The sequence below is a fragment of the Clarias gariepinus genome, chromosome 20, assembly GCF_024256425.1.
Source record: "Clarias gariepinus isolate MV-2021 ecotype Netherlands chromosome 20, CGAR_prim_01v2, whole genome shotgun sequence".
Taxonomy (NCBI): Eukaryota; Metazoa; Chordata; class Actinopteri; order Siluriformes; family Clariidae; genus Clarias; species Clarias gariepinus.
The window spans coordinates 20,635,343-20,655,769 of record NC_071119.1 but is presented as its reverse complement, the minus strand read 5'-3'; the positions used below and the strand labels follow the sequence as shown (position 1 = coordinate 20,655,769).

Below are 20,427 nucleotides of genomic sequence, written 5' to 3'. Positions count from 1 at the left end.
ATCCCATAACTTCATACTCCAGTACATCTATCCTGAATGGCAACTACGATAATTCTCTCCATCTGTTCTGTACTTTTCCACCCATCCCGATGCATCTGGAGATTGTACCAGCTTCAGTAGACAAACGCCAACCCTGTGAGGTTCATAAGGCATCCAGAGAAGGACCAGCTCCAGCTGAATTCTGCCTTATTATGGTTGGAGCTACACATCCTGCTCCTGTGCTCCCAGTGATCCAGACCCCATCTGCCCCCTGCACCTACTGACTCATTCCTATGCTGAACTGGACTTCATGTTAATTTAAAGAATCTCTGTTACATTGTACTTTCAGCTGCATAACACACATGACGTTATATCATCTTTATCTGTTATCACCCAAATGAGAATGGGTTCCCTGTTGAGTTTGGTTTCTCTCAAGGTTTCTTCCTATTGCCATCTCAGGAAGTTTTTCCTTGCCACTGTCGCCGTCACCCTTGGCTTGCTCATCAGAGACATTTCATTCATCTCATTATTATCTAGACACATTTTTTCTCACACATACACAATTTATTATTATTATTTATTTATTTATTTATTTATGAATTTCTTTCATTTTTGTAAAGCTGCTTTGAGAAAATGACCATTGTTAAAAGCGCTATATAAATAAAATTGAATTGAATTGAACCTTTTCAGATGTGAAGCATATAGGGATTATATAGAGAAATAATAGAAGGTTTTAGTCTCATAACTTAGTTCTGTTATTCTTCACAAACAAAAATTCTGGTTCGGCTTGAAAGCATGACTTGTATAAAACGCAGACCAAGAATTTGAGTAGGTTTATGTTCTAACAGGAATGGAGATGGAAAATGCATTCTGACAATGCATTCAAAAAGTTTCCATATCTCGAGTCAACACAACCATACTACTTCCTTACTAAAAAAAAAATCCAGCCCTCCAGGTTCAAGTTGATCTCTAACCTCGATCATATCTACACCTTTGATCCAACTCAAATTCCTGTTTCCTGTTTCATTGCTAATCCCTTGTTCTGTGCAACGTTTCGAAATAATTCTGAACATTCCCTCGAGAGCATCATTAGCTCAATTCATAGTGTTGGAGTGGAAAATAGTTTTGGAGAGCGCCCTGGATGGTACTCTTTTCGACTCTTCATCACCTTTAGACTTGTGACCCCAACCCAGAGAACACAATAAACCGCCTACATGGTGCAATCGGAGTCTCAGAAAGAACTTCAAATAGATAAGAAGGTACGAATTAGTGGAGAACTTGGAAAAGAGCACAGAAGGTCTAGAAACTTAGCGAATGTTCTAGACACTTGCCAGAACAAGAATGTCAGATTTAGACTCTAAAAGCACGAGCATATCAGTTTGGTCTTTTTTTTTTCCCCCTCGCTGTAATGACCCTAGTTCATCTTGTTAAGAGTTTGGTAATTAGCTGAAGAGAAAGCCTAAAGTTCTACAGTAAATTGATTCCAGAAAACTTCTCCCTCTGTTACTCTCAGACATTATCAAATTGCAGTGATGTAAAAAACGAAAACACTTTGGGACGTTCTTGTTCTGTAAAAATGTCGTTGAAATGTTAACTACCCAATGAGATGTCATATATTAATATGGTGATACAATATGAAGGTATAAATTTATAAATACAGCAAAAAAGAAAATTGCTCAGTTGAAATTCTGAGACTCTTGTGAAGCCGTCAATAGACGAAGCAGATGTTTCTCTATGATAATGAACAAAGTCTATCTTTCCAGCCTGCATATTAATATTTAGTGTAACACCACTCTTGTATCCACTTATCCGCTAGCTAAATCAGAACTGACGCTGTACAAACACACAATGATTCATTTCCTTTATTAATTACAGTCAGGGGAAATTTTGTCTAGACAGAGATCTATAAAGTCAGAGCAGATTAGGTTCGATCATTTTTAATTATGGAAATAAATAACCAGTCATTATCTATTCTGTTACTGAGCACCATGAAGTTCAGGCTGTGAGTGATAAAGAAAAAAAGTGGTGCTTTCTACTGAGCAAAAGTAAATAAATAAAATATACAAGAGGCAGAAGAAAGCACAAAAGCCTTACCATGCCCAAGAACTTCCCTCCCAAAAAAACAGAAGGGCCAACTTTCTCCTCAACAGCTGTACATGCTGACTTGGACACTTTACCGATTCAATGCTTTTCACACTTTGCAGCTCCATAAAGGCAGAGCTCACCTGGGTGGGTAGATAAGTCCGTAAACGAGCACAGTTTGGAGACAAACAGGCTCTTTGGCAAATTCTCCGGGTCCTGGCGTCTATAGAGCTGAAGGATAAACCAGAATGCTGGGTGCTCTGTGAGCTCGGGATATTTCCAAGCTGAGAAATTTTACAAAGGTTTTCATGCAGAGAGCTGAACCTCAGGGCTGAGGCAGTCGTCTATTCAGGCATAAATTTCAACACTTCAGCAGTGCTTTTGTTTTCCAGTCAGCATTGTGGCAAAGAAAAGAGAATTGTGTGGATTTACTGAGAAAATGTAGGTGGATGGGAATGGAAACGAGTCCAATTCAAGTCAGGTGATAACTGGTATACCTCAAGGATCTGTGCTTGGTCCTGTCCCATTATAGTTTTTTGTTACATTTTCGGAAATAATTATCCAGTTGCATTTTAATTCCTAACCTAAATCTAGGCCCTAGCGCAACCCTGGCTAAACCCTCAACTCCTAAATTATAACCATAAAAATTAACCTAGGCCAACCATTAACCTAGGGAAATCCCAAACTAAACCCTATCACTTGCCCAGTCCTTAACCTAAGCCAACCCTTACCCCATGCCCTACCCTTCAGTTAACATGCAGGCCTGAGGCAGTTCAGATATCAATTTTAGCACTTCAGCAGTGCCTTTGTTTTCCCATCAGCATTGTGGCAAGTCCAATTCACATCAAGTTATTACTGGTATACCTCAAGGATCTGTGTTTGTCCTATTATTGTTCTTCTTTACATCTTTGGAAATAAAATTCTTTTGCCACTTTTATGTGCCTTGAATCATAAACACTAACCCTAAACTACATCCTGATGTAAACCTAGGCCTAGCATCAGTCCTAGCTGAATCCTAGATAAACCATAAAACCCTTTCGCCATAACCCTAACCAGTCCTAAACCTTGTCCAGTCCTAAACCTAGGCCAACCCTTACCTTGTTCTTAACCCTAAACCTAGACGAAGCCTAAATCAAACTGAGGTTACATCAGAAGCACCAAAATTTTTAGCTTAAAGACAAAGCTTCCCATTACTTTGATAAGACCATCAATTCAATCACCTTTTAAATTCATCCTGTCTCTGTTATTACTACCAAGGTGACCGAGCTACACTGCAGTATATAACCAAAATTATGTGGACACCAGATCATCCATATACATATGTGAGCGTTTGCCGAATTTGTTTATGATGGTCAGGTGTCCACATACTGTTGCCCATATAATGTATGTTAATTGTAAAGAACCATGTCTGACAAAGACATGAGAGCCAAAACAATAAAGACTGCACCAAAACGTCATGCTTTTGTGGTTCATGTGGACCAAAGATGAACGTTTCCTGTGTGGGATGTATCTCAGCAGAACTGCACTATCTTACAGCTAGCTTTGTTCCCATCGCTCTAAGAGTTACAGTAGAGTGTAAAATAAGTCATAACCAGCCAGATATGATGAACAGAAAGCCAGATGGTCTCTTGACTCTGACACACGCTCTCAGGTTACTCTGTTCTCCACCAAAGCGTGGGAAGACTGAACTAGGGTAAGATTTACGACGTCTATCGGATGACAAAAAGCTACCAAATGCAAATATATGGTTAGAGTATCATATGCAGCTTCTGTTGCTTTGAAGACGGGGACATATTTTTTTAAGGTTCAAAGAACTAGCGCTAGAGCGGAAAGACGCTAATCTCTTTTAATCGTGGCATTAGCTGCAGCTGCTGCTGGGACAGCGCATGTCAACGGATTAAACGCGGAAAACTTGCCTAAAATTTCCCCAACATATGTTGGAGGTTATAGATACGGCTGTGTTGCTTCTGTTCCATCGTGGCGAATTTAATTTCTCATAAAAGATGTCCGAGTAAGCCGGAGTAGGTCTGTTCTTTTTTAAAAACTTGTGCAAGTAGATTCAAAGTGGACTTCATTATACTTCCATCAAAGCACTTAATGCAAATGAATTCGGTGAGTCTGCTAGTTCATCACTAATGGCGTTCCTCATCATCCCCTATCCCGGCCGCATGCTAATAACCCAGTGGCGCATTTTCTCCTCCTTGTCTTCGTCGCTTCTCTCGTAATGATGCAACTGATGCATGCAAATGATGCATCAATTGCCGATGTTCCCTATAGGATCCTCCTATACGCCTGACGCTGCTTGCGCAGGACTGAGCTGACTTACTGTGACAGCCGTGCTTCAACTTATTACCAAGCGAGTCTGTATTAGCGGCCTGCGCTATTCAAACTGAATGCATGGCAAGACTACGCTGTGTACTCTGGATTAGGGGTTTGTTATTCTTGCGCATAAGATCCATGAACGGCAGCCTTGAAAAACCTCTCGCTCAAAGAACCTTAAAGCCGCAGAAATCTGAGCATATTACTGTACACGCTACTTTTAAGTCTGTGTCCAATAAAACCCAATGCTAATCCAGTGGTTAGTGTTACAAGTAGAATCCCAGATGGCTGCGCTTTTATACATGATATAAAAAAGAACAACAGGTGAACGTCTGTGGAATTAACATTACTTTAGGGCTCTGGCTGTGTTCTTTGAGGTCTAGCAGCAGGAGGAAAGGGAGCTCTGAGCAATCAGTAGCTAGTCTCTGAAGAGTTTCTTATGAAGGAAAAAACAAAGAAAGGTCAGAGATGAGAAAAAGAGAGAGAGAGAGAGAAAAGAAAATGCAGAACAAGAGGAAAAGGAGCAAATGAAAGCTTGAAGAAGACAAAACCAAAAGGAAATAGGAGGTGAGAGATCGAAACAAAAGGGTGGAAATAGCAATTTGCCCACAGAAATTACTTGAGAAAAGTGCAGCTCAGAAAAGAAAAGAGCATACGATCTATGCCAGAGAACATCATTTCACGCTACTGCCACCACCGGGCTCCATTACTCAGCGCTGGAAAGAGGGAGACAGAGAAAAATAGGGGTGGAGAGAGAGAAAAAAAAAACAAGCTCTTGTTTTGTTTTACGTATTATCCGTTGAAGAAATGACCTTGCTCATGCTCATTACCGACCCGTTCCAAATGTCCCTTTTGAATGAAACAATCCGGAGAGCCAACAGATTCAGCCAAGTGGGAGCATTTGTGAATAAGACATGACCTCCTTCCCACGGAAGAGACAATCCACTTCAGTTTCGCGCTGGACACGGACAAGATAGGCCCTGTCGTTATTCTTTAGTAGGATTCGGGGACCTACATATGCTCAATACAACCATCAGAAATGAACTGGCATTACGTAGTAACTCACATTCCCAATCGTGCATGGCCGCCCAGGCCATGGGGTGCAAATGCCAAAACACCTTTTATTTGTCTAAGGCCACGTTCATATTACCAGCCTGAAGTGATGCAAATCTGAGCTAATGTGACATATTTTTTTTTATTTTATTTTTTTTATGTACAAATCTGACACTTTTATACGTGGTGCTTGATCGGATATATATATTCCCATACGTGATCATGTGATTTGAATGAGAATGGGCAAATTGGAAATTCATTTGGATCTCAACAAAAACAGTCAACTAACTGGTAGCAAAACTAAAAAAAAAAAAAAAACCACCAGTTGTTTGGAATGAATGAGTGCTCGCTAAAAATATTATGTATTTTAACCAAGCAAGGACACATCGAAGTTGTTTCAGAGGACAGATGTGTCCCCGTTAGAGTCAACCCCATTTTTAAAAGTTAACCCCATTTTTGATGTACGAATTGGAAAGATGATGTCATTTTGTCATGATTGTCATCATATAGCTTACGACCTGACAAAATCCTTTTTGTTTTGTTGTTTTTTTGCTTACGGTTGGTTGTCGAGCTGGGGTTCGGTGATCTGGCAGGACGAACAGTGAAAGTGGCGTGCGTTCACGACTCAACCGTGTTCCTGCTGTCTCGTGTCCCGGGGCAAAATTAATATTGGTTTTGTCTAATTATGCATGTGCAGCTAGTTCATTGCCTACTGGCTAGATATTCAGTAATTAGTACTCTGTTCTCCACTTTCATTCAAATAAAGTGTGATTAAATATCGGTTCAGGGCATTCCAGTGGTTGATAATTTACTGAGATGGTGCGTGCATGAGCATGTGTGTGTGTGAGTGTGTGTGAGAGAGTGTGAAGGTTTCGGGGAGCAGATCTACTGTCTTGGTGCGCTGCCATGAGACTTTATCACGGAACACCGTGCACAGCAAAGTCACTCTGTGTCAGCTTTAATTCCTGCACACACTCTTTTCTATTGAGCAAGCCACATAAGAATACTCTTGAATTCCTTACATACATATTGCTTCATTTCCAACGTGCTGGAGGAAAGTTCGAAAGCTACAGTAGATTGGGTGTATATCAGTTGTCATTGCGCGTACTGTACACTTCCATAGCTGTGATAAATCACAGCTGTATGATGAATGTGTTCGTATCACTTTAGTGTCTTAAACACCTCGGCCGCTCTGTCTTATACAGATGTGCGAGGTACAGGGCTATCTCATTTACAGAGTAATGTTTTTTTCTCCTTTTTTTCTTTCAGTCTTCCGGTGATGTATAAACGACTCCCTGCTTTATATTCCGTCTTTTCCTTTCACCTATTCTACTTTATCTTTTCCGTCTTCCACGCTTTATGTCCTTGTCTCGCTCCAGTCTGGAACGCGGCGCTTTAATTTAAAACTCTTATTCTTGCCTTTCCGTTCGAGTTCAATACGAGTACTCCTCAGACGGTCACTGATAGAAGACTAAGACGCCAGGATTCTGTGGCAAATTAAAGAAAGTTGCCGGATTTGGGAGTTTTGGAACATTTTCCCCTTAAAAAAAAAAAAAAAAACGAGAATTCTTTGTAAATGTGCCATAAAATTAGATTACTCATCCAAATTAAATAGTGGGAGAGAAAAAGCGAGAGAGAGAAAGAATGTGCCTGCTAATAATGAGGGGACTAATCACAAAGCATCCATTATGTCCTTGAGTCTGAGGCTTGAAATATAGCAAAAGTTGATAAACCGGTGAAATGGAGCAGAGCCAAAAACCAAAAACCTTGCATGTTTTCCAGGAAATACATTTCTGCAGTCGGAACAAATGATTATTTTGTTTCTCCAATAATGGTGATAATTATAATACTGTTTGTGTAGAACAGGAGGTTTTGGGGAGCAGCAGAGAAACTCCGTCCAAACTTTAAAATAAAACAGCAACAGTGGAGGAAAAATGATATATGACACCGCCATACTGTATGTAGTCCTAATTCAACCAAGTAAGCAGAACATTGCTTTTATAAAGGGAAATACCAGCGACGAAGCAGACACAGCTAAAATTTGTACAGGCGTAAAACTAGTTTTTTAGGTTTTATTGAACAAAATTCTAGTCGCACGAGACTTACCGCGTAAGACTGTGAGGCGCGTGGTGGCGCTAATCTCTCCGACACTGTTGGAGGCCACGCATTCGTAAATGGCTTCATCGCGTGGCGTGCGCAAGGGCTGGATTCTTAGGACGGAGCCGGAGCCGTCGTCAAACTCTATCACCTGTTGGGACGAGAGGCGGAGGGTTACACAATGTCTTCTTGTTCGGGATTTGATGAAAAATCAATCCACAAAGATCTGACTGTTATTACATGTGTTATTACACTGTTATTGTACACTGTTGCTATGCAACAGATTATACAATATAAAAAACTATTGAATAAATTATTTGTTTGACTTTAATTGATTTTTTCACACATTTGTCACACTCCTGTGCTTGTGATCAATAAGAATAAATGTGAAAGAAATTGAACACAATGTGAAATGGTCTAAAAAAAAAAAAAAGTCTCCTTTTGTTTAAAAACAATACAACCCGCTTCAATGCTGCATGTTAAAAATGCGATGTACTGTTTTTGTAATATTTATTCTAATGGAGTTCGTTCCGTTTTAACTCAGAGGAACAAAAAAACAAACCAAAAAAAAAATGCAAAATACTAAGTCGAATAACCGGTGTCGGAGATTTAGTAGACTTTCCCGAAGCAGGCAAAGTGGGTGACGTGGAGCGGCACGGGGATTCAGATCCGTGGTGCGGTTAGTCTATTTATCCGTCGTGTTAGCATGCAGAGCAAACACCCGTGGCGGTGCAATGAACTTTGATAAGATTAGATTTCTGTTGGTGTTAGACAGAAGCGCCCGACCGAGGCCGTCCCCTTAAACGATAATACCCTGCAAACCTTCGCTGGCAGAATGGTGACAGTGAAAATGCCGCAGCGACCCACACACACACACACACACGCACGCATTAATGGGAATCTTATCAGCGTCCTCGTGTGATGGGTTGCTTTATCATGGATAGCAGAAGCACAGATTAAAAGAAATAAATCAAAATGCTTCAGCCAAATAAGCGAGCCGAGCAAAGCGAATACAGCCGAGCGAAAGAAATGCATCTGAAAAGCAATAAGGAAGCGGGAGCCAACGGAGTGCTTGCAGTTCGCAACCAAATGCAAAACCGCGAAGGCTAAAAATCAAGGTCAAGGCTTTAAGAGTCTGAATATTTTTTCTCGTTTTCACATCAGCTTTACCTTTTCCAAAGCCGCATGTAAGTTCTTATAAGTGCTAATATGCATGAATCAGAGCTAGCGTGGTACGACTTGAGAATTGTTTTTTATTTAATACTGTTTTACATCCATACAATATCCCTATTACCTCAAATCTCTGATTGCTCACTCTCTTCCCCTTCTTATTCCAAACGATTTTGGGTCGAGGGTCACCTGTGGCCTGACAAACGAAGGACGCGACGCCGCCTTGTACTCCAGTTTGGTCGCTGGGGGTCCTTAGGAACTTTGGTGGTGCTGGAAAAAAGGAGAAAGAGAGAGAGAGAGAGAGAGAGAGAGAGAGAGAGAAACAGAGAGATTAATAATATATATTATTGTTGACAGGTTGGTTTAACTAAAGTGACCATGTATTTAAAATAAAATTAAAACTTTGCTGTTAAATTTTTTTATTTAGTCAATCACAGTTATGGACTGGGATTAATTGCGATTAGATTAGATTAGATTAGAATAGATTAGATTAGATTAGATTAGATTAGATTAGATTAGATTAGATTAAATGAATTTTAAAATACTTAGATTTACTTGTGTTAGAATAAAACAAATGCATAATGAACTGGTTAGAGGAAACAGATTTTGCAGTTTTATAATATCTTAAACATCATTTGTTAAATTAGAATCCCTTGATTGAGACTGGCACTGCATGCAGTGGCTGGATATCATAGGGTATGGCAACCCATCAACAGTGGGGTTCGAACCTGGATCCTCAAATCCGAAAAACCTCGCGCCTGAGTCACATCTTGCTTTTATTGTAGCCTTGTACAAATAGTTCCCCTTGAACTACAGTAGATTTTATTGTGATGTTTCTTTAGTCACCTTATTATCTGCATGAAACGTGCCATTAACCATCAAACATAGCTGCGATTATGGGAAGCAATTAGGGCCAAACTTGGCCATATCATTAATTTGCATTAAAATGCTTAAAAATTTGTAGATGAATCCCATGTGTTAACGCGTTAATACTGACTGCACTAAAATAAATAGCAACAGGGATAGATGTATATGTGAGAAAGAATAACTAAAATGCTAAGTAAAACACTCTTGGTTTATAGCTGTTGGATCACCACCCATATCTAAGTGAGCTAAGTTAGCTTGTCTTTGTTAAAACAAAGCAAAACACAGAGAGCGAACCATTTAACCATTGTTTATTACCATTTAATAAGTAGTATTTTAAGTAGGAAGTAAGCTCTAATCATAATCCTGTCGTAGTTCCTAGCGTGTTGTGTTAGCACTCTGCACTTAGCATAGCAGGACACTTCTCTGGACTTACTGCATATATCAAAATGATCGTCTGGAAATGGGAAGTAAAATCCTTAAACTCAACCTCAAAGGCCATCAAATCGTATAAAATTTTAATAGCAGTTCAGGGAGTGGTGTTAGCACAGTGCTGCTTGTTGTAGGGCCTGGCGCAGTGGGACTTATTAGCCTTTGGCCTGCATGGTGTTGGAGTGAGTCATTTCCTGGTCACACGTTGTTCGTGTCTCTTTCCTGCGGGGTCTGGAGATGCTCTCGTTCACTCCGTGCTTTACTGATGCCAAGGCCTATTTCTAAGAGGAGTATAAGGGAATGAGGAAAGAGACGGGGCTGGTCTGTGCACTGTTATTTGGCGTTTGGAGTTAAATAAATGGGATTAAATCGATAACAGGGCCGAAGTCATTACAGGATTATTAATCCCCGTAATCCCAACACAACAATATTTTATGGACACAATGTATAGACACAATGTGTAGGGCTGGTGTGCTGTAAACATACAGAATTGCAAGGCTCTCATCTTGTTAACATGTTAATTTGGGTTGTTGTCTAACAGTGGAGTATGGAGTATGGAAGTGACATCGGTACTAAACGCTTAACACAAAGCTTTCTAGGAGTCTTTCTACTCAGCAGCCATTTTGGGAATCTCTCCCCAGTTATACTGTACATGGTACTGCTTTGACTTAAACAGGCAAAAACCTTTAGATTTACTTTTACCTTTTAAACGAGTATTTGAAATGGCTGTTGAAATCTAATTAAATTAAATTTAAGACATTTTTTCAGACTGTCCTGACTACTATGCGCTAAAAGATAATAGGCCATGTGGTTTACTGTATGGTACTCTTTGCACTTAAGAAGTGGGGTCAATGTGCTATAAATATTTTATATTTTATGTACTAGGGTATCTAGACTGATCACTTCTGAATCGTACTGTATGTGATGGTGAATCCTGCTGTTTGATGGTAAACATTTGATGAAGGACATTGTTAAGGTCAGTGTTTGATTTGAAATGTTAGTTTCTTGGTTATTATAAGTGTTTGATGATAAACATTGGTGTTCCATGGTGAATATCAGTGTTTGATGATGAATATTGGTGTTTTTCATGGTAAATTGAAGTGTTTTATGGTAAACGTGAGTGTGTTTGATGGTGAACATTGGTGTTTCATGGCGAATATCAGTGTATAATGCTATTAACCAGGAACCATAGCAACTTTTAAAATGAAACACTGACATTTACCATGAAACACCAATGTTCACCATCAAACACTGAGATTTACTATAAAACACACCAACATTTACAAACACTGACATTTACTATGAAACACAACTACGTTTACCATCAAACATTTAAATTTACCAAGAAACACCAATGTTCGCCAACATACAGTGCTATTATCCAACTAACACCCCAAGATTCAAAATTAAACACTGAACAGATGTTCATCATAAAACACTGACATTTAATATGAAACACAACATTCACCATCAAACACCTAAATTTACCATAAAACACCAATTTTCTGTCAAACATCGATATTAACCAAGAAACACCCCAGCATTCAAAATCATGGTGAATACCAACTGATGATGAATATTGGTGTTTCATTGTAAATTTAAGTCTTTGATGGTAAACGTTGGTGTGTTTGATGATAACAAGTGGTGTTTCATACCCAATGTCAGTGTTTGATTTTGAATGCTGGGGTATTTCTTGGTTAATATCAATGTTTGCTGGAGAAAATTGGTGTTTCATGGTAAATATTAGTATTTAATTTTAAATGTGCAAGTGTTTTAAGGTTATAATCAGTGTTTGATGATGGTGTGTTTCATGGTTAACAGCGGTATATGATGGTGAACACTGGTGTTTCATGGTTAGGTGTTGGTTGGTTGATTTTTGTTGTTGTGTTTCATATTAAATGTCAGTGTTTTATGATGAACATCTGTGTTTCAAAATTAACATCAGTGTTTGATTTTGAATCTTGGTTTAATAGTTAATAGCACTGTATGTGGCGAAAATGGTTGTTTAATAGTAAATCTTAGTGTTTGATGGTAAACATTGGTGTTTTATAGTAAATTTTTATTTGATTTTGAATGTGCAAGTGTTTTGAGGTACTGTAAATATCAGTGTTTAATGATGATCATTGGTGTTTCATGTTAAATGTCAGTGCTTGATTTTGAACATTAGTGTGTTTCATGGTTAACAGCGGTATATGATGGTGAACATTGGTGTTTGATGGTTAATAGGAGCTAATGATGGTAAACATTGGTGTTTCATGGTGAATGTCAGTGTTTGATTTTGAGCGTTGGTGTGTTTGATGGTTAATAGCAGTATATGATGGTAAACATTGGTGTTTAATGGTTAATAACTGTTTATCATGGTGAACTATTGGTGTTTTATAGTAAATAGCGTTATATGATGGTGAACATTGGTGTTTCACGGTTAATAGCAGTTAATAAAGGTCAACATTGTTGTTTAATGGTTAATAGGAGTTAATGATGTTGAACATTGGTCTTTCATGGTGTCAGTCAGTGTTTGATTTTGAACGTTGGTGTGTTTTATGGTTAATAGCAGTATATGATGATGAACACTGGTGTTTGATAGTAAATTTAAGTGTCTGATGGGAAGCGCTGGTATGTTTCATTGTTAACGTCAGTGCTAGATGGTGAATTATTACAATAATTAGATGGTCTGATTAATGTCTGAAATGAATGAAGCTATAAATCTGCTAATTACTGCTCATGTACCGCTCCAGGAAAGAATTCCTACTTTTCATTTTACGAGAGCCAAATAAACAGACACATCAGTGGTGATTAGCATTTGTGCTTTTTAAGCTTTTGAAAACAGGCATGGTCCTGACATTCAGGGATGGGAAGGGAAGTATGTGCCTGTGAGTGGTATGCAAACAATGCAGAATGGACTGAAGGGAGAAGGGGAGAGAACCAGACAGCGAAGGGGAGTGTGAGGAGAGGGGAGAAATGTAAACAGCAGTTTAATTTCCCTTTTTCCTGAAAAAATTTTGAGCTCTGATCCTGTCTTTCAATTGGCTCTCGATTTTGTACGTGCGTCCATGCGGGCGTGCGTGTGTGTGTGTGAAGATGCTAAATGAACCTGGCAGGCCTGGTAAGAGGTGAAAAAGGACACAATTTATGACTGGAGTATGTGTGAGAGAGAGAGAGAGAGAGAGAGAGAGAGCCTCAAGTAGGCAATACACACTCACCCATCCACACACCCACCTACCTACACACCCACACACACTCTCACACACACACAGGACAGGTGAGCTCCCACACTCTAATATGCCACGAACTGAGCCACACTGATTGCCTCAGACAAGAGTGTGTGTGTGTGTGAGTGTGTTTTGACTCCTCATCCCTGCCGTGTCGCTGTCTGAACGGGATGATGGGTAATTGATATGCTGCGGGTTTGTTTGCTCAGGAGCGACTCGGCTGCAGTCGCGCACGCACCGCCGTCGGCCATGAGAAATCGCACAATGGGAGATGATTGAGGCGTGACTGCGGGAAAATGGTGTTTTCATAAAGCCGTGGCAGCCATTTTCAACCAGCGCCATCAATCAGAGGAACACAAACACTGCGCATGTTAACAATAGCACCCAATTACTTAGAGCGCGATGCTATAGTGTTTACTCCTCTTTTCTTTCTAAAATCTCACGTAACGGCACTCAAATGATAAACGTATACTTTTTTTTTTTGGTGTGAATAGGTAAATGATACATCGGGAAATAAGTTCATATCGTGTAGTTTTTGTCAGATCTCGGAAAGTGTACGGAAAACACAGACAGCTTGGAGCTTATGGGCTCACTATGGTTAAGGTGGAAAAAGGTGCATGATGGCCTAATTTAGTTTATTAGATGTTCTACAGCCTGAAACATGCATCAAGGGTTTAATAAGTGAAGAGAGATCAAGGAGTTTAAGGTGAGAGATAAGTCCTAGGATATAGGTCGCAGTGGAGGTGTTGTGTTCAGGTCGAGGTGTCCCGTAGTTCGAGTCTATAATTAGATTGGTGCGTCACTACGGCAACCGGAGGTTTAAGGAGGAATGGTAGGAATTTACAGATTGGTTTTCTTACATATGAATCAAATGTACAGTTCTGTGCAAAATGCAAATAAATCTCCTATATATACAGTACTGTGCTTAGGCACCATATTATATACTGTACCAATTTTGTTATATATGTTTATCATGTCTGCATAATCACGTAGAAAATCATTCAGTATTTCCATATAACTTAACAATTAATAAATAAATAACATTACAGGAGAGATCAGTAAAACCTAACAACGGTTTTATTTATAGTACTGTGCAAAAGTCTTGGGCACATACAAAAATATGCAATAAAGGGCAATAAAGAGTAATAAAATAAACAGTCAATATTTGGGGTAAAAAGTCATTGCTTAAAATCAGGAGTTTTAGACACAGATTAGTGCAGTTTTATAAGAAAACAGCTGTTAGGTGTTACTGAGCTTGCTGGAGAATATGAGTTCTTCTAATAACTTAGTCACACTCACTTCTTTCTATTTTTATGCAAATCCCAGGAGCGTACATTAGGTGTTTTGTTTCTATCTGAAAACTGATTTGTCTTGTACTTTTTTTTCTTTATTTCTTTTTAGCCATGCACATATTCTCCTGTAATGTTATTTATTTATTATTTAGTTATTTCGACTTTTCCACAGTACTGTATACAATATATATATAATGTGCAATAGACAGAGATTAATGAAACAAAGAACAAAGTCAGTATTTCGTGTGTCAATTCTTTGTAAACAATTTAGCGTCAAATAAATCAAAATTGTGCAATTTTTTAGGGAAATGAGCTACTAAGTTTTACTAAGCATCCTGCAAAACCACACTGGGTGTTTTTCTGAGAACTTTCTTGTGCGTTTGTCTTTCAATAACTTAAAAAATTAAGACATGAAAACGGAGACTTACGAAAACTTCATGATCCTGAAGCTTCCAATATACTTTATTGTCTAAAAAGTATTTAAGTCATTTAAGTAATATACTGCTTTTTTTTCTGCCATGCAAAACCTTTTCACTTTGTGGTGGAGTACTGATGTTTGGAAGTCGTGTTGATTCTTTTTAGTCATAAAGTCATAAAAAAAAAAAAATCTGTGATAAAATAAACAGAGTACCTAAGACATTTGGACAGTACTATAATAATACGTTTGTATGGTTCTTGCTAAATGCAGCACTTCATGAGCCAAAAAAAAAAAAAAAGCTAGAAAGAACAAAATATGTGCTCTTAAATTATTTTATTGTACATTGGAGCTAACCGGAAGCCTTATTTTATTGTTTTATTTGATTTTTTATGTGACGCACTACAAAGGGTCTACTATTCCCTCGAGTCGTCCCCTATGTACAGTATAGATCAAACCTTCTACGCTTTGTCTTTTTTTACGAGAACTATTAATGATTCTGTGCAGAACTGTTCGCACTACAACAATAACAAGCGGAAATGCAATTAAGGGCAAAATACAGAAGGGTGTCAATGCAATTGCATTCAACTTACACCAGCTCAGAAACAACGACTGAGCATGCAAATTAATACAACCGGAGTTCAGGTATTGCATTTGTATAAGACAGATACAGCTTTTTTTTTCAGCTGAAGACAAAAACTGATCTACAAGCGTGAATAATTAGCAAAAGTATTTATACAAAATGGATAACTTTGTTCAATGAGTAGGTTCCTGAAATTATGATGATATTTGATGACATCATTTCTTTGAAATGGTTTTCATTTTCTTGTTAACAATAAATAGATTAATAAGTAGATTTTATTTGAGATCGTAGTAAATCTAGGTTTTAGGCTAACTATTGCTAGTGTTTGTGGGAGTTTAAATTAACATTCAACAGCATTAAAATATTAAATCTTTTTAAATTCTTGAAAAGTGTACTTTCTCGTTCTCCCTCTCACACACACACATACTGTATACACTTATATAGTACTCTATCTCCATATCTCTCTGTACTTCAAAGTAGTTTGTTTGTCTCCGCGTGTAAATTTGTTCCTTCCTAGCAGGAGACTTTCTTGATGTCAAAAAGTAAATTGTACAACATCTCCCTGTAGCTGAATGGGCAAGATCAAAGATCAGAGTTAAATCTGCACTCACGGCATTGTGGGTAGGAGCAAATCACTACTTAAAGGCTTACGGGCATGATGAGGAGACGGCAATCGCCTTTCGCGAGATTTAATGCGGTAACAAAACAATGTGGAGAAAAACTGCTTTGTGGTGAGTAGGATGGTTTGTACTGTGTGTGTATATGTGTGTACATACGCCTACATGTGTGTGTGTGTGATGGTTGTCTGTCCAATCCGTAATCCTTCTGGCTGGGGTGACTTTAATCTACCTGCAGTAATACGCAGGCTAGCTGCGTTAATCCGTGTCTAAGCCTGCGCCCACCTCTAAATAAAAAGTGTAAATCCTGATAAAGGCCGGTGATGTAGATGAGTACATAATAATTAAAGTACACATAAACATATATCAACTAGCAGGTTCTCATCACAAGAGATTGCTGCAAAGCATTATGGGAGATTACGCAGTCCATCCACTTCCACAGTAGTCTTGGAAAATCGCCTTTTTTCCAGTTTAGTACAAAGAAATTCTGGATCCTATTAGCGGGAGTGACTTTGTCCCGCAGGGGTTTAAACTTGTCCACCTACTTTCTCCAACATCAGACTAAGAGTTTGTCTGTTCACTGACTCAGACTGTGTGTTTTTCTAATTAAGTCCTCGCTTAAAGCTGCCTGACTCCGAGTGTACACAGTGTTTATTACAGCTTTATTATATGATGCACCCACAGAGACGCTCACAGCGAAGACATGGGAACAGCAGAGAGGATTAAATTATTTCATGTGTTTTTACTGCTAAAACCATTTACAGTCTTTGTTCTGGAATGGTCTTTCTCACTTTATACTCGCAGAAAAGTTTGAAGGGCAATAAGATAAACCAATTACTGAGTAATTTAAGATATGTGTTTACATTTACAATCTTAGCACAGCATGTAGACTTTTATTGTTAAGGTTCCCGAGACCTGTCTGTATTGACTCAGGACTTGACTTGGAAAGTACTTGTATTGTCTTGAGATTTGACATGGAGACTGTCTATTGACTCTGGACATGTCTTACTTGATTAGAGACTTGAATTGGGACTAGCTCTTCCTGAGTTGGGTCTTGTCTATCTTTACTTGGCACCTGACTTGGTTCTGACTTGACTTGGTACTTGCCTGTATTAACTTGGAACTTATTTTGGGACTAGCCCTTCCTGACTTGGGTCTTGTCTATCTTTACCAGGGTCTTGAATTGGGACCTTGTTTGACTTAGAACCTGATTTGTGACCTGCTTACCCTGACTTGGGGATTGTCTGTCCTTACTTGGCACTTGACTTTCAACTTGCCTAACTTGACTTGAAACTTGACTTAGGAGTTGTATGTCTTTTTGTTTGTTTTGTTTTGTTTGTTTGTTAGTCCTAACTTGGGACTCGACTGTCTTTATTTGGAGCTTAACTTGGAACCTGCCTGTCTTGAACGGTTACTTATCTGTACTGACTTGGGTCTTGTCTGTACTTAACTTGGACTCGACTTGAGACTGCCTGTCCTGATTTAGGGCTTGTCTGTACTTATTTAAGACATGAAATGAAATGGGACTTGCCTGTCATAACTTGGGATTTGCCTTCCTTGACTCGGAAATCTCAATTGCAACCTTGACTTGGGACTTGACTCAGGACTTGCCGGTCCTGATTTGGGACTTTTTTTCTGTCCTTACTTGGGACTTGCCTGTTATGACTTGGGACATGCCTTGCTTGACTAAGGAACATGACTTGCAACCCGCCAGTACTGACTTGCATCTTGTATATTCTGATTTAGGACTTGTCTGTCCTTACTTGGGCTTTGCTCGTCTTTACCTGGGACTTGACTTGGGAGTTGCCTTGCTTGACTTGCAAATCTGCATTGCCTGTCTTGACATGGGACTTGCTTGCCCAGAATTTGGGGCTTTTCTGTCCTTATTTGGGACTTGCCTATTATGACTTGGGACATGTTTCTTGACCTGGAAACAGAACTTCCAACCTTGACCTGGGAGTTGACTGTCTGGCTTGGGACTTGACCTGAATTCCAAGACTTGAGACTTAATGGTAACTTGCCAAACCATAACAGCGCTCTACCTCTGCTTGCTATAATATCATTTCTACTAATACCATCCCACTAAATAACTGTAAATTACAATAAATAAATAAATACTTATATAAAAATGTTGCTGTTAAATAAAAAAATTATTTAAGCCGGTGTTTCAGTAATTCTGCTTAATGTTGGGCCACATCACAAAGATTATTTACCCGTAACAGCATTTCCTGTCATTTTTTTATTGCTTGTATAATAAAGTCGCCATGTATAACAGAGTCAATAATACATATATTGTCATTTTTAATAGTTTTAACCTCTCTGAAGTTCCTTATCTGGTTAGTTACTGCAGTGTCGCATCATTCAGCCCTTGTGTCTACTCTCAAGAAAGCCTCGATCTGCCTTTTCTTCGCCTCTTCCCTCAGATCCAATTTCGTCTGCATGAAAGCGCTCACTTCCCGTGTGACGAAAGGAAGACTATAATTAATCTGAACACCGCGGAACTCGGCAGCCTGACATGTTTCGGGTTTGAGACGAGAGCTGTGAAAGAGCATTTTAGAGACAACTCTGCTGATGGAGCACACAGGCCACGCCCACATCGCTGTCACTGACTGGCATATTTAAATGGTATAAAGAGAGAAAAAAAAAACACTCGTTTAAGGGTAAAGACTGACCTCCGACAGGATACACTAATTGCTCATTCAACGAGAATGCGTCAGATGCATGACGTTCACGCGGGCCTCGTCTTCACCCAAACTCCTTGTTGTAATCCGCGCCGGCTCTGAGAGACGGCGCAGTCCTGAATGACTCTTAATTAGCCCGTGAGGCAATTAGCATCATTTCACTCGCGGGCGTTAAATCAGGAGGCTTCAATACCGCCAGCATGCCACGTCCATTCCCAATCAACGATTCTCTTCTTTTTTCCACTTTACATCCGATTTTTTTTCTACTGGCTCCTCCCACTTTGACTGTCACCTTTCCACTTCTTCTGTCTCATTTCATCATTTCTTTTTGTCTTTCATCTCGTTCTCTATGATTTAGGCAGTATTTAATTGTCTCATCCATTTCTTTAAGTGTTCTTTTTATCATTTTGACTTTTTAATCACTTCTATTCTTATTCTTGTCTTTCTTCGTATCCTCTCTCTCTAAGTATTGTCTCATATTTTTATTTTTAGTCTCTTTTCCTTTTTCTCTTACCTTCTCTTCTATGAGTTTATTTCCCTATTTTCTCTTTTTTTCCTGCTTTGAGTGTCTTCCCACTTCTTTCGCTTTTCTCCTTCTCCTCCCATGGCTACGTCTTCTTTTCACTCTTCCTCCATATATTTTAACGCACAATATTAAGGTGTCTCCTCTCCACTTGTCTCTTTTCTACCCTTTTATTGCTTCTTACGCTTTATTGCTTCTCTTCTCTTGTAATTTTTTTTCTCTTTAATTTGAATGATTTTTTTTCACCTCTCTCTCTTCATTTTTATTGCAATCCCTGTTTTACAGATAGTCACACAATTCATGTGGAGGGGAAAGAAAAAAAAACAAGCAGAAGAGGAAGAGAGAAATAATATCGATGTGCTTCAAACGGCTCTTTAGAAGTGCCGCACAGCGAGACAACAGGCACACGGCTCTTCTCTTGTTCTCTCTTTCTCTCTCTTCCTCTCAGTGCATCAAACAGAATATACAATCCTGCAACACACACACACACACACACCTCGGTGCACATACTGTACACACAACAGGTATGTGGCTGGGTCACACTGAAGGGGTACACATGTGTAAATGATGGGTTTAGTGGAAAATTGTGTGGTTTTGGATGTTGATTCTACTGATTAATTATCCGAATATTAAAATAAATGATGTATTATCAAATAAATTGTGGTATGTTAGATTTTAGATATGGGTGTTGTGTAAATAATGGATGGGTTGGTGAGGTCTTCTATCTCTCTCTCTCTCTCTCTCTCTCTCTCTCTTCCTCTCTAAAACTCAAGATTCAAGATGCAAAGGTGCTTTTTATATGACAAATATTTACATTCATATTGCCAAAGCTTAGAAATAGTCTATAGTAAAAAAAATAAATAAATAATACTTATAAGAAAAAAACAGAATAGTATAGGGCGAGTAATAATAAATAAATGTATATAAAATGAAAGAGTATAACTACTGTATTTAGGTAAAGATAAAGTGACTCGTAAACATTAGAAAAATTGGTATATATGTATATAATAATAATAATAATAATAATAATAATAATAATAACACTCTCTCTATCACTCTCTCTCTTTTTCTCTCTCTTTCTTTCCCCTTTCCCTTTTTCACATACCCACAC

General features: G+C 38.7%; 1 protein-coding gene across 10 annotated transcripts in view; it reads right to left on the bottom strand.

The window, feature by feature from the left end:
• The window catches only part of LOC128508646 (receptor-type tyrosine-protein phosphatase delta), a 387,353-nt gene that overhangs the window by 90,567 nt on the left and 276,359 nt on the right, over nt 1-20,427 (bottom strand). For all 10 annotated transcript variants that reach the window (XM_053480054.1, XM_053480055.1, XM_053480056.1 and 7 more), the window contains exons 10-11: nt 8,825-8,970; nt 7,540-7,681 (exon numbers count right to left, since the gene is read on the bottom strand). In XM_053480054.1, coding sequence (XP_053336029.1) covers nt 7,540-7,681; nt 8,825-8,970 — 288 coding nt within the window. The remainder of the gene's footprint in view (nt 1-7,539; nt 7,682-8,824; nt 8,971-20,427) is intronic.